This window comes from Salvia splendens, chromosome 12, assembly GCF_004379255.2.
Source record: "Salvia splendens isolate huo1 chromosome 12, SspV2, whole genome shotgun sequence".
NCBI classification, from domain to species: domain Eukaryota; kingdom Viridiplantae; phylum Streptophyta; class Magnoliopsida; order Lamiales; family Lamiaceae; genus Salvia; species Salvia splendens.
This window is the reverse complement of record NC_056043.1, coordinates 29467763-29482949: the sequence shown is the minus strand read 5'-3', so window position 1 is coordinate 29482949 and position 15187 is coordinate 29467763. Positions and strand designations below refer to the sequence as shown.

The 15187-nt window shown below is 37.3% G+C and overlaps 3 protein-coding genes across 3 annotated transcripts; 1 reads left to right on the top strand and 2 right to left on the bottom strand.

Annotated features, from left to right (window-relative positions):
* Window positions 1-5142: 5142 nt before the first annotated feature.
* LOC121757381 (high-affinity nitrate transporter 3.1-like) lies at window positions 5143-6114 on the top strand. The gene is made up of 2 exons (XM_042152934.1): window positions 5143-5340; window positions 5466-6114. The coding sequence occupies exons 1-2, from the start codon at window positions 5214-5216 to the stop codon at window positions 5942-5944; spliced, it is 606 nt and encodes a 201-aa protein (XP_042008868.1). The 5' UTR covers window positions 5143-5213; the 3' UTR covers window positions 5945-6114.
* Window positions 6115-7152: 1038 nt separating this feature from the next.
* Window positions 7153-9356, bottom strand: LOC121758132 (manganese-dependent ADP-ribose/CDP-alcohol diphosphatase-like). The gene is made up of 2 exons (XM_042153561.1): window positions 9134-9356; window positions 7153-8372 (listed from the first exon to the last, which is right to left on the bottom strand). The coding sequence occupies exon 2, from the start codon at window positions 8350-8352 to the stop codon at window positions 7390-7392; it is 963 nt and encodes a 320-aa protein (XP_042009495.1). The 5' UTR covers window positions 8353-8372; window positions 9134-9356; the 3' UTR covers window positions 7153-7389.
* A 1915-nt stretch (window positions 9357-11271) lies between these two features.
* LOC121758732 (serine/threonine-protein kinase AFC2-like) lies at window positions 11272-14807 on the bottom strand. The gene is made up of 11 exons (XM_042154120.1): window positions 14615-14807; window positions 13763-13952; window positions 13418-13444; window positions 13185-13338; window positions 13044-13092; window positions 12836-12950; window positions 12579-12670; window positions 12302-12461; window positions 12132-12196; window positions 11946-12043; window positions 11272-11862 (listed from the first exon to the last, which is right to left on the bottom strand). Exons 1-11 carry the CDS (start codon window positions 14705-14707, stop codon window positions 11610-11612), a joined length of 1296 nt encoding a protein of 431 aa, XP_042010054.1. The 5' UTR covers window positions 14708-14807; the 3' UTR covers window positions 11272-11609.
* Between the last annotated feature and the right edge of the window lie 380 nt (window positions 14808-15187).

Here is a 15187-nt window from a genome sequence, read left to right as displayed (position 1 = left end):
AATTTGCTTGCCAATTCCTCACCATTTTCAACTGCTTGAAAGCTAGCTATGGCGGATGAAGATTCATACGCCGCATACCACAGGAGTCCGTCGTTCATCAAAGTGTTTTCCGGTCATCGCAACAAAGAGGAGTTGGTATGCTTCTATTTACATGTTCGTGTTCATACATTCCCCAAATATAATGGGTTACTTATACATTTACTTGGATTGCTTACGTGTAGCGTCTACCTCCACAATGGGTTGCGGAGTATGGAAATGACCTGCCGGTCGATTGTCAACTCGTGATGCCGAATGGAACCCGCTGGGAGGTCCGGCTGGTGCAAATAGCCAGCGGATGCCATTTCTCCGTTGGTTGGTCGGACTTCCGGCGTGGGAATAATGTCTCACATGGTGAGAAACTAACCTTCACCTTAGTCGATGTGGGAATTTTCCACGTAAAAAGATACAAGTCAGGGACCGGTTGCCCGCCACGCTCTGATATCGACAGTGAGTAACTTGTTTAAAAGCTCCGTTTTTCTAATTTCAGTTTCAGATAATAGTCCAATGATTTGGCCATACTCGTATGTGTGAATTAGGACTGACGGAAGAGGAAGAGGACAATGAGGTCTACACCCCTGACATTGAATCTTCGGACGATCATCCCCCATCCGGTGTAGAATCCGATTCGGCAGACGGCAGTCAGTCATCCGATGATAGGGGTGCCCCTGATGAAGACGAGTATCCCACATGGACGCTGAAACTGACGAGGTCACACATCAAGCGAACTATAGAACTCCCTCACGAGTTCTGGCAACTACATTTGTGTGCCGCCCCACAGCAAAATGTCGTGCATTTTCTAGTGGATGGGCAAACATGGCGAGTCCTACTCAAGCATAGCCCGGGCAAGATATGGGAGAAGCATGGTTGGCGCGGCTTCAAAGATGCAAACGCTTTGTTCCCTGGGGTGCGTTGCCACTTTAAGCTCGTCGATGCACAAGACATCCAGTTCTATGTATGGTTTGATCGTCCGTAATAAGCGTGTGTTTTTACGTTGGGCTGAAGCGTGTTGTTGTTGATATGGTTTGATGTACGTTTATGTTTTTGAACAATGTGTTGTGCCAAGTTTCCTTTGTGTAATAACATAACCACCTAGTTATATAACTTAATTGCAATGTTTTGGAAAATTGCAAACAAAAGTTGTTCACCTGGAATGTTATTCCCGACGGGAACTCAACAAGGCAATCTAAAGTAATCTTTTTGATTAGCAAAGCTGAAAGCAAATCCACCAATCAACACATTCAACACTGCGTTTACAATTTCAGCAAACCATAATCGCAATAACACAACAAAGCAACAATTGTCAGTGTACCCCCATGTTAGCCGCAAAAAATAGGATGCAACATTACAGCTTGGATCAAGGTTTTAGCCATGATATGTTATAAAATAACAAAAATAGATACAGACAACCATTTTCAAAACATCCCATCCGTTTCTAGGAGGTCGAACACAAACGCGGCTCGATCCAAGTCATCCAAACCCCTGAACAGATCCATAAGCTCAAGCTCATTCACTAACTTTTTTGCGACATAAAATTGTTGCTTGATGGTAAGACCGGGCATCCCTTTCAGCTAATTGAAGACTTCAGTTCTCTTTGTGCTTAGATCAAATTCATAACCAATTCGGGTAGAGATGTCCTTCAACCGCTCATTCGTGTCTTCGTGGATGCGAGTCATCAACTCTAGTACGCTGTCCATCTTGTCCTCAGTCTTCCTCTTCTTCGGTGCTTTGCTTTGTACCCTCGAATTTGCACGAACAAGAGCCGGTGTGGAGGTGCTCTCATCAACCATCTCTGGCAGAACACCGTTCGGAAAAACTTCATCAGGGAAAAGTTCCTCTAATGTGATTGGGGAAGACTTCGCTGAACTATCACCTACGTTCACCTTTGAACCGAAGACTTAGCTGAACTATCACCTGCGTTCACCTTTGAACCATAAATCTTATGCACCGCCTCGCCAGTGTCCATGCCTTTAAGCCTCTCTGCACGGTCCTTGCCGAAAATCTCCTTCCAGTCATTGAGCATAGGCCACGACTTATTCCTCATATACCGGGCATTGCTATCTTTCTGCCACATATTGTAACACAAACACAAATTAGAGATTGCACACCACCAATGAAGCATAAGCAAAAGTAGATGTCTTATATTTGTATTTTTAACAATTCGGTAAATGATTTAAACACATACACAAACACCTACAGCTTAGCATATGTGAACAATATTACCTGCATGACTTGTGACCATTGTTCATCGTCGATATCGAGCTTGTACTCACCATCCGCATTGAAACCAACTCCACTTCGGTCAAGTATTTGCATTAGCGAATAGTAATTCTTCTTCCAAGTAGTGATTTTCGACTTTATGTGAGGGTGGACAACAATATCAGTTTTTGGAAATTCACGTTTCAGGGCTTCCAGAGCACGGGTTAGATACCCTGAACGGAAACCATTATCCGACTTCCAGCCGGTGGCAGCCAACTCCTTCATAGCCGCCAAAAGGATGGCCTCCTCGCGTTCTGTCCAAACCCTTCTAGCGTCGGGTGCTACCACTCCTCTGTTCGTGATCATATCAGAGCAACCTTCACATAAAAAATGGTTAACTACCACGTGTGTACCAAGAACAAACAATAGGGGGGTAAGGCGAAGGCAATACCCTCTGGTAATGGGCTGCCGTCGGTGTCATTACCGCTGTTATGTTGAGACGCCATAATAGAATATTGTAGCTGCGACAAGATCGTCGTATGTCTTGCAACAAATAAACCAATTAAACCAAAATGTACTCGTTTAACTATATGTTGCTGCAAATTCGACTTCAAACATCAATCACAAAACTACCGAATAATTGGCAGCAAAACAAGTAAGTAATGCTTGAAATAAACCTATTGCTCTAATCTAAACCATCAAGTTTGCTTCCGATTCAACACTTTCGCGTTTCGGACAGAATCTGCCCATCAGCGGGACCTTCAGTACAGTAAGGCCATATACGGCTAACCCGACGAATAATACCTGGTATCCTTCTGCGGATGGAACTCCAGGCGAGCGAAGAAGCTTCAAGACGCCGGTCACCACCACGAGTGTTGATTTGCTATGAAATTGGGGATCGGGCATTAGGGTTAGAGATGAAATCGGTTTTCAGCGCCAAAACTTTGACTAAGGGCAATATTGGAATTTTGAAATTTGTCTGAGGATAAATCCGAGAATGAACATTTGTATCTCTATTTCTGAATCGGTTACCAAACGGCCATATCAAAGGGGTGAGGATACGTATCTGTACAACCAAACACCTGCCCGAGATTATTAACACAATCTCCAATCCAGCTATTGGAGGTTACAATCTCCTAACATATGTTGGCCCAACATGGAAACCAAACGGGCCCTTAAAGTTTTGCATACCATTTTTTTTTTCCGAGATTTTTTTGTCGTTGGTTTACTTAAAGGGTTTTTCTCCATAAATGTCTTGATATTTTCTACTTTCTTTTTCCCTTACAAATTTATCACCTAGGGTAAAATATCGTATTTAACCTTTACATATTGCATATGAACAATTCACATCATTATTAGCATGGACTTTTGGCGTGCTAAATCAGCTCTTGACAATGGAAAAAGAATTGCTCAAGGTATATTTGAAAAGGAGATAGTATGATTATCAAGTGCATTTATGATTATGATTTTGTTGTGTATGACAATAAAAAAATGAAGAATAGAGATAGAATTCATCGTGGATATCATGTTGTTGAAAAAAAAATGACAGAAAAAATTGTTGAATTACTGATGGCGGATATCATGTTGACAGAAAAAATTGACGAAAAAAAATTGTTGAATTAATCAACATTAATATCGACGGACCTCGTTTACCGATGGACACTGGTGATGCTTGTTTATTAATTTGACATTTATTACTTTCCACTTTCTGCCTTTGAAATCCAGCAACTTGTGATTAGATTATTATTAACATTTAACACTATACTATAACAATTAATCTAGCTAAATTAGACCCATTCAATCTCGTCATTGATGAGACAGAGGTTAGAGCTTTGACAAATTTGAACGGACAAGGGTATTCAACTGCCACCGAGCTGCAGCTTCTCACTTGCCTTTTGCTTTAACATTCCAGCTTAGGCCTTTGTTTTCTTAATTTTCAAATTAGTGATATCAAGAATAAATTCATATTAGGGATATCAAAACTAAATCAATTAATCTATCTGTATTATTTAGCTATTAACTAATTCAACTTACTTTTCAAACTTTCTTACAGTATATAGCTATAATATCACATGGCATTAATCAATTAAACCTATGGTTGAATTACTTCCTACATTTTTTTGCTTTATTTGGTCTAATTGGACGACTTTCTTTTTCATGAAAAGTAACGTGTGATGTCTGCGGTTATATTTTTCAGTTTTAGGTAATTATTAATTAAAATTTATTCATTTCATTTATAACTAATTAAGGTGGATGAATTAATTATGCACCCAGATGTCTTCTTTCTTTTATTATTAATAGTATTTGTTTGCTTAATTAGAGATACATACGAGAGAGTTAGACAGTGAATACATCTTGCACAATAATTGTCTTTATTTGCAAATGTTCGTATAGTACTCATCAAATAACAACACATAAACCAGCTTCAACATTTGCAAGCATATCTGAGTTCTTCAAATAAACTAATTTATTTATCTAACCTCTTGCAATTTAATTATGATGGACTCATGGACCCAAATTCCATATATGGAGGGAAAGTATTTTGATAGTATCAACTACAAAAAAAGTACAAAATGAGTATCATGATTCTTTACAGCAAGTATCACACACACCTCCAGTTCATAACCAACCAAAACAAGAATGTAGTATTAATAAGCCAAGTCAACTACACATAGGAAAACAGTCACACGCATATATCTCTTGAATATACCTTCGGGCCACCCTCACAATAAAATAAATGAAAAACATCATCATCATCATCCATTTTTTCTTCATCAGTTCTTGTTAATCACTACCACTAACACATATATTCAAGTTGGATTATAGTGTTTGACTTTTTTGAGGGTTAAGTTTGATTTGAATGTGAAAAGATATTTATATATACCCAGCCTTTTCCCATCTATATAAACCAATCCATTCTTTATCTTCAACTCCTCACAATCAGCCTCCAACCTCCTCTGCAACATCACTTTCTTCAAATGGAGATCAACAGAGCTATCGTTGCAACCATCTTGCTTTCGTGCTTGGCCGCCTCTTGCTACGCCATCACCTTCTCTTCTCTCAAGAGAACCCTTGACCTCGACGCTTCAGTCAAAGCCGGCCAAGGTAAATCTCCTAATTAGTCTGAGGTCTTTTTCAAAACAAATCCATGCAGACATGTCTTAAAGGGGACAATATCAAACTAATATGCAGTCGATGATCTTAACAATTATGTTACCATGATTATGCAGTACTGAAGGCGGGAGAAGCCAAGATAACGGTGTCGTGGAAAGTGAACACGACGTATCCCGCGGGGACAGAGTCGAGCTACAAGACGGTGAAGGTGCAGCTGTGCTACGCTCCGATCAGCCAGAAGGACCGTGGGTGGAGGAAGACGGTGGACCTCTTGAAGAAGGACAAGACGTGCCAGCACACCATCGTGGAGAGGCCATACTCCGCCTCCGACAACTCCGTCACCTACACCGTCAAGAGGGACGTGCCCACCGCCACCTACTTCATCAGGGCTTACGTCTACAACGCTGCCGGCGAGCAGGTCGGCTACGGCCAAACCACCAACGCCGAGAAGTCCGCCAACCTCTTCTCCATCGAGGGTGTCACGGGCCGCCACGTGTCACTCGACATCGCCGCGGTTTGCTTCTCCGCCTTCTCGGTTGTGTCGCTCTTTGGATTCTTCTTCATGGAGAAGAGGAAGGCTAAGGCCTCCAACTGATTTTATTTTATTTTATTTAACTTTTATTTTCAATTTGTATAATGTGGGGGAAGGAAAGAGGTGTGGCTTAGTGATTTGTGTATGGTAAGAGTGATTCTTGGGAGATAGAATCATTGTGTGATGCATAAAAGTTGAATTTTAAGACGTTTGTGATGTTGAATTTTAATTTATTTTCTTGGTTTTTTTTGCACTTTTTTCGTTCCCATGCTATGGCATTTTGTCTTGGACTTGGATTCTTGATGGTAGATACTTGATGGGATTGATTTTGATTTTAATTAATTAGTGTTGTTTTTATTTTGGCTTCATCTTTGTTGTGAACATTATAACGAGGCTTGGTCCAAAATTTTAGGAGATGTTTTCCGAGTTTTTATGTTCATTTTTTTTCTTGAATAAAATCTTATATCAATATAAAGGAGTGGAGTAGATTGTAGTGTACACGACATGATATTTTAGCTAGTAGGAGTATTCAATCTCGATTATCTAAAATTGTCAACGAAATTGTTAAAAATATTTCATTGCACGTACTTTTTTTAAGTAGGCCATATGGATATATACTAATGTACACATATTCTTCGTACACCCTTGAATATAGGAAGGAACGTGGCAATTTCCGAAAGTCAATGACGATGAGAATGCCAATTCGACTACTATAAATTTTGATGCAATATTTATTTACGTATTTGACAAAAAAGGATTAGTGATAGGCCTGAGAATATATTTTCTAAATTTTATTTGAAAATATATTTGTAAAGTGATTACAACTATTAATTTTAACCACTAAAAGAAAAAAAGTTGTAAAAAGGTAAAATTGCCAAAGAGGCTTCAACCTTTCAAGTGAATCTCATGCGTTATTTGTGAGAGAGTATTTCTTCTTTATGAATTTATTTAATTTTTTACACAAAATAGTTTTGTGATCACGAATCATGTGAATCGCGAATTAGAATATTCAGTTGCTGATATAATTATGATAAAACAAATCTAATAGAATATGCAAAGTCAAGTGCATAGCACTAAGGATGATGGAGATGCAGTACTTCTACACGCAATAAGATAAAATATGCTGTGATTGATTTTTTACTTTACTTGGAAATCTTTTCTTCATTTACAAAGCTATACACAAATCATGAGAAACAAGCGTATCCTGAATATTACTCAAATATTGGCAAAAATAGCAACAAAATTCAAGTTCATCAACACTCAAATACAAGAAATCAATAGCCTTGGAGGCCCTTTCCATTAGAATACATCACAAAAACAGAGAAAAGGTTAAGCTTCAAACTGTGCACAAAGAGAGCGTTTAGAAATGGTCTTAAGTAAAGACTAGACTATCAACAGCACTATTCGAGAAGAAATCAAGAATCATGTATATTCACATGGATCAATCACAAATCATCAGTCCTCAAACAACGCAACATAAGACAAAAAAAACATCAGGGTGTGATCAACTAGCAGCGACTGTAAACAATCTCTTGAGTCTCCATTCTATCAGTACCTGACAGCAGCAAACCATTGGGGTACAGATCAATGTGCCCGAAAGCATTGGTCCCCGGGGGGCACTCCAACGCGGCCTCGAGGATCCGGTGGTGGACCCCATGGGAGTCCACCGAGTAACCCCCCTTGTGATCATGCCCTGAAAGGCAAACTTTCACGCAATCGTACCGGTGTATCAAGTCCATCACCTCGTTGTAGTTCCAAAGCAACGCCTCATTAGACGAAGCGTTGGGATCCAAAGGCAGATGGGAGCAGATCACCACCTTCTGGTTCAAGCTCGTTGCATCTTGAAGGACTCCATCCAGCCACTCAAGCTGCTCTTTCCCTACTGCCCCGTTGAACATGAGGAACCTCCTGTCCCTTCCAAGAAGTCCATTAGGGCTATTCTTGTCCGAATTCGGATTTCTCTCCAAAAGAAAATCGACTGCCTTCACTGCATTTGGATGATCCTCAGGCCAACCAATGCCACTGATGTCATAGCCATCAAGAACCACAAATCTGTACTCTGGAACAGGGGAGAAGTCGTAATAGGCATGAAGATCACTTGGAGGGATGTTAAGCATAGGTAGCAATGTGTCGCGTGGGAGATTGTACAGACAGTGGTTGCCTATCAAGTGATATACTGGGCCATTGAAGAGGCTGAATTCATTGACAATATCCTTGACAGCAGCTAGAGATTGATCTTTGGGGCAGTATCCATCAACCATGTCCCCAAAATTGATCACAAAGTCCACCTTCTCTTTGTTCCATTTCTTGACTGCTCTCTGCAGCACGTTGATGCTGTGCCTGTAGTAGCGGGGGACACCAAGAAACGAGACGCCATCTGGGATGTCAGCATACTGAACATCAGTTATTACCCCAAAGGAAGCCAGAGGCTCTTCTCCTTCTAACGTGATAAGCTCTTCTGCATAACCCATTGAGCAGCAAAAAATAGTGCCTTGAAAAATGAAACATATAGTGATTTGGTGATGTTATCTTGAAAATAAGCAACAAACTCAACTTCACAACTACGTAATACATATAGAGATGGAAGCATGATTACATGTTCAAATTTTGAACATTTTTACATAGAGTGTATTCCTACAGAATCCCTACACCTTTGGCACAAACTATTCTTGATCTCATCAGATACACAGGAAAATAGACAGCATTTGAAGTAGTCAATTATGATATTAATTCAATAAGAATTTCCAACCAAAAGGGGACCATTGCTATAATTATAGATTATTTTGCATCAGAACAGAAGTACCTATGATTGGATCCACATTCTAAAATAGAAAAGAAAAACGAAAACAATGTAACAAAAATGTAAGGCTTGAAGAGAAAATTGGCTAATATTGATTTGATTACCATTATTTTCCTCAATCTATGATTCTAGAGCTCATAATGTTGAATGCAGCAGTTTTCAATTCAACAGATATTAGAAAATGAGGGCACAAAAGGGGGAATAATATAAATAAAGAAACAAACAAACAATTGTTAATAAACCAACAAATATATCACATCATTAATTCCTCCCCTCAACAACATAAAAATTCAATGTACAATTCATCAAATTCCTTCACCAAAAGCTTGAAATCATCATGAAAAAAAAAAATCAAAAGCAGCATTGTCCCAAACACAAAACAGGCAAGAATAGGGAGAGATAAAAAAACCGAAATAATGCATGAAAATCAAATCGAAGGGGAAAAAACGCACCCTTCTCCAGAAATCAAAGCTGGAACTGCTGAGATTGAAGAGAGGGGGGGAAGACAAGGTGGCAGCGTCGGAATATATATAATATATGTATGTATATGTGAAGGCGTCGAACGACGTTGATCCCTCAATATATGCCGCGTGCTGTGGTCGGTTACCTACATTTGATTTCAATGGAATGATATACAGATTTATAGTAGTAAACGATTTGGATAATATTTATGAATTTGAGTTGAGCCCAACTCCCATTAGATCTAACAATATGGTTTCATTTATTAAGCTACATAATAAATTGCGTATCACGAGTTTAGGCAAATATAAAGTTATTCTGTTTGCGTATTACCATATCAATTTCAGCATTTTTTTTAAGTGCTATTGTTGATTGGATATATTAACATGACATGAGCTATATATATCCAATCTAGTTTAATTAAATTATACACTAATGAGCCGAATAAGGGTAGACTGCTTAACTGCTTTATGTTGAGGAGTTTACTAGATAAATTTGAAAATCTAGAAAAAAAAAAATTAACTTGATTATTTGTTTTTTAAATCGTTTGATACAATGATTCAATTTAGTTAAATTTATGGGTGAGGAAACAATTCGAAATCTGTCGAACCAAATCAAAATATAATATTCGATTCCTTTAGTTCGGATTGGAATCTAATTAATTACTACTATAAATTTTGGATGTTCGGATCACATTTTAAAATCAAAAGTAATATGAAATCCAAAATATATTTATATATCACAATTGCTAACTCATTATTTAATTGCTAACTACAACTAATTTAAGACCATAGAATTTTAGGAATATTGTGGTCTAAAATTTGGCACATGTAATTTTTGTTTTTATTAATTAAATTGAAAAAGATAAAAAAAACTACAAAATTAGGAGTTTGGATGAAAATGTCAATATAGTGTTTCGAAAATATTAACACAATGATTTGAGAATGTCAACACAATGCAATATTGACATATTTTATATACTATGTTGACATTTATTGCTGTACGAAAAAATTAAAATTTTTTGAATTTTTTCAAATTTTGACATCGGAACATATGCAAGTGAGATCTCATTAGAATCCTTATGAAATTATCTTTAATTTGATATATATTGTGCGAAAACATAATTTAAATCAAGAAAGTTATATGCGTTTTAAAGTTATGAGATATTTTTCAAAAGTTAGTTATAACTAATTTGTGGTAAATTGACCTTAATACCCTTATTGACATTTTTTTATCGTATTAATATTACGGAGCTGATGATCTAGGCTCTTGATTTGAATATCTAATGACTATTATTTAATTGTAGTTAGCAATTGAGTTAGCATATATAACACACCCCTCATTACATATATAAGAAAAATATATTACAATTATAAACCTAGCAAATGTAAAATCTTAATGAACAATATAATGGTATTTGATACATTAGATTTTCAAAATCTGGTTTTGGATATTCATTTTTTCGGATTTTTTATAGAATATATTTTTACACAATTTTGGATTTTTTTGGATCGGATCAGATTTCATAATTAAAATTTGGTTGGACAATTCGTATTGGATTGGATTTATTTTCTTAAAATTTCAGAATTTTGGGCCGGATCTAGCAAAAATCCAATCTAAAATCCGAATATTCACCGCTAGCCAAACCCAATGTTGTGAAATTTTAATTTGAGACTCAAGTTAAGCATAAGTTGATTCAGTACACCATTTAAATCTCACTGAACTTATTCGAAACCAATCGACTTTTTAAGTATTGATTTGAAGTTAAATGCATCCTATTCTTTACAACTATTACTTATATAAAAATTAGTAACCTACAAACCGGTCAAGACTCTTAAGTCACTTTAGGTGCATATGAGTGACTTGCTGATTCAAGTCCTTTAGGTGCATATGAGTTAATTGCAGATTCAAGTCCCTTTAGGTGCATATATGTGAATTGCGCCTCAACATGATTAAGATACAATTACTACCACTTTAATATCAAATTAGTCATTTTATATTGCATCTAATCCATTTACTTCAGTGAACTGGTAGAAGTTACATTCATGATTCACTAAAACTATTTACCTAAAGATCAATCGTGATTCATGGTTCATAACACTTGACATAAAAACACACAAGACAAAACTTGTTAACTGAAACCGTGATTTGTAAACTTCTTTTATTGGGATACAGATAGACCATAGCCAGACAGTTAGTTAAATCTATCTCTATAGTTAAAAGAATTCAACATCGCATGCGAGTCAGATTAAAAAATAAAAAATCACAACCAGCCAAAAGCCTATTACAAGACAAGGGAGATGGAAGGGGAGATTCAAGGCCTTAACCACTCCCCCCAATGTGGATCTATATACAAGGGTGCTGTCATCATTAGAGCACCACATCCCATCCATGCATAGTGCTTCACCTTGACGGCTTGACCTGACGCACGTCAATCAGCTCCCACCTCTTCCATTTCATGCAAGAATTTTAGTATCTCCTCAGATGGTCCCTTGTAAAGAAAGGGTGCCGTAGGGCCTCCTCGGCTGACAATCTTTCGGAGGGTTCATACTTCAATAGCCCTTGTAATAGGTTAATTAGATCTCCAGCTGAGTGATCTACATGTTGCATGATCAAATTCTGAAGCCTAGGCAACTTCAATACGGATTTGATACTCTCTCTGGATGCTGCTCCCTCTGGCCAATCTAACCTACCCCTCCTAACATACTTCTCAGTATGTCGGCTGGAAAACAATTTACCAAACAAGATATTAGCAACACTTGCTTTTATATTAATCACCACCACGAGGAGTATGCATGAGCTTACTCTGCTTTCTTTAGCATATGCTGGGGCAGTGGTCCAAGAACTCTTTCCATCATTGCAAGGTGCTCCAAATTTTCATGGGTTTGGAACAATGCTTCACCCTACAAGCAGTAAAAGGGTAACGGTTAAGAAGTTGCATAAAATTAATAGCAACATAAGCTGGTAGGATGAAATAATGACAGCATATACCGAGCAGAGTTCCACCAGGATACATCCTACACTCCATACATCACAAGGGTAAGACCATCCCAAACCTACAGACAAAAATCAAATAAAAGAGTTCAGAAACTAATGCACAAAGGCAAAATATTAGTAAATGAGGAAATCCAAATAAAGAGATTATTTACTTAATCCAATACCTAGGATAACCTCAGGAGCTCGGTAATGTCGAGTAGAAACAATGTATGACTGGTCCTGCCTGTCATATGTCGTGCTACCAAAATCTATTACCTTGATAGCACTAGACTTTGGAATTCTCTTGTAATATGAACTGTCCTTGGGTGATGACCTCGACAGACCCTGATTACAGAAGTTAAAACACAATGAAAAAAATATCATTGAGGAAACTAAATCTAGCAAATAGAGCAAATAAATATCCACTTCAAAGCATACTCAATGAAAGCTCACACACGCTACCTTGTAATCAGGAACCTTTATGTAATCTGGTGAGACTAGAAGAATATTTTCAGGCTTCAGGTCCGTGTGGATGAGGTGCAAATCATGCATAACTGAGGTGATAGAAAAAGATTCAACACAAAAGGACAACACCAAATAAGAATGATTATACCTATCATGATAAAGTGAGAAAATCATAACTAATGCAGAGGGTGATTCATCCATGCAGTAAATATGTAAGACTAAAGTGTTACTAATGGGAGAAACTATTTACACACATGCTACACAATCCAACAGTTGTCTTCCAATCTCACGGACAAGATCAATGGGAAATGAGCGATAATTGTTTTTGCGTAGGAAATCGTATAAGCTTGGTCCAAGCTTCTCAAAGACCTGTTGAAACCATTTAAGCCCATGGACAACTTTAACTCCCATAATATTTGTTAGGTTGGGGAAATGAATCCACCAAATCAATTATATACTTACAATACAGATATGGTTACGATAGTCAAACCAGTTCCGTATTTGAACACAACTGCAAGGAATAAACTTGTTCAACCTCTGCAATCATTCACAAAAGGCCAAAAGAGTGGCAAAGTCATTATAAAGTGCAAAATAATAACTCACCGGTTGCCACCTTTGTCCTGTCTACCAAGTTGTTGAAGCACGTCAATCTCAATCATTGCTGCTTCACGGTACTTCTTAATTCCACGAACAATTTTAACAGCTACCATTTCCTTTTTTTCCCTATCCCAGCATTCCAAAACCTGGCCAAAGGTACCTGAATTGAACATTATTAATTAGAAAAGGCAACTGCAAAACATGAATAGAAACTCAATAAATGAATTGAAGTAACTTACCTTCACCCATCTTGCTGTGAATCTTATCTGCAAAAATTGATATGAAACAACATCAGCACAAAGATAAAGCATTATGTAAGCACGTGCATGATGCAACAGCTATATAAAAATTGAAAAAAATCACAATATCTTTTAATTCATCAATACAAAGAAATTATTCCCATCTTTTGAGACTAAATTATGCTTACATACAAACACTAATCTAAATTGGAATTTCATCTATTCAAAATAAAATCCCAATCCACACTTTAAAGTTAAGGCAAACATCAATTAATCCACACAGGCACAAGAAAACAACAAAAGCAAAGACGAGTAATATATTCTTATGGTAGTGAAGGTAGTTACAGCGAGAAGTTAGATTTTCTCCAATAGCAAACATATAATGCCCATCTTTGTCATCTTCTCGCAACGGGGGAGAACCATTTTGAGCCAAGCCCTTAACAAACAGAGAACTGGATTGGTCCCAGATGGCTCTTGAAGGTGCATAGCTTGTCACGTTTCCAATCTCTTGTCCAGGAAATAATCCTAGCTGAGCCTACACACAGCCATCCATTCACATTTTCCTCATCATCAAAAATAACTTATTTTGTTTACCTCTTCCTTACCACAAGTACCATACCAACACAATCTCCCACACAACAAACCAAGAACTAAAAGAAGGATATATATTTATAAGAGTTATTCATCTTAAAATTAAAAATTCAATAAGATTATGAAAAACCTTGGTGAAAAAATGGAAATCGGCAGACTTTTATACATAGCCATTAAAATCGACAGCAGTTCGATTTATAACTATAACTCGTAAAACAGACAAAGAAAATTAATCGATCTGGATTAAAACATTTAATTAAACAATTAAACCATTCGAAATCATAGAAATGAAAAAAATTGGCATAAATCACAAAACTCGAGACCAAATTAACATACATACAAGAATATGCATCCAGGAACCACGATTTATAGAAAAAAACAATCAATTCATACCTGATCCCATAAAAATCACAAAAACCAGAAAACTCATGAACAAATTAACTGACATACTAGAATATGCATCCGGGAACCACGAATTATAGATAAAACAATCAATTCATACCTGATCCCATAAAAATCACAATTTTCCATCAGATCTACAAAAAAATCAACAAGACAACGGCGACAAAAGGAAAAGGAATACACAGATCTGATCGAAATAATTACCTGAGGACCTTGAGGAAGAACATCCCAGCCCAAACGAGGCCTCTTTCTCGGTCGGCGATCCATGGTCAGTTCAGTCACGCGTTCCGTTTCCATCACCAAAAACAAGACGAAATTCTGGAAAGAGAATAATTTTTGAGAGAAAAAAGTCTAGGGTTTGAAGAGAGAGAAAACTGGACGGATAATAAAAAGATGCGTGAAGATGCCACCTAATATTGACCTAACAATGCGTGCCGAGCCAATTTCATTGAAATCGGACCGTACACGTGGCGCGCTCACACGGCTTCTGCTTTATTGCTGATGATTCCTCTCTTATCTTTAAAGAAAAAAATACAAAATCTGGGCCACATCTTATGGGCTGTATTGAATAAATTAAGTTCGGTTTTACGGCCCAGTGAAGCTATATTATTCAATGTGGAAAATACCTGCATTAAAATAAATTTACCAAAAAAATCAATAAATTTACTACTAAAGGAACGCCCGTACACACGCGTCCTGTCAAACCAAACCCGATCCCGATGCGGGTTTGGGATGAGAGTTAGTACTTTAAGTGTATGCACGAAGGAGGATATCTTG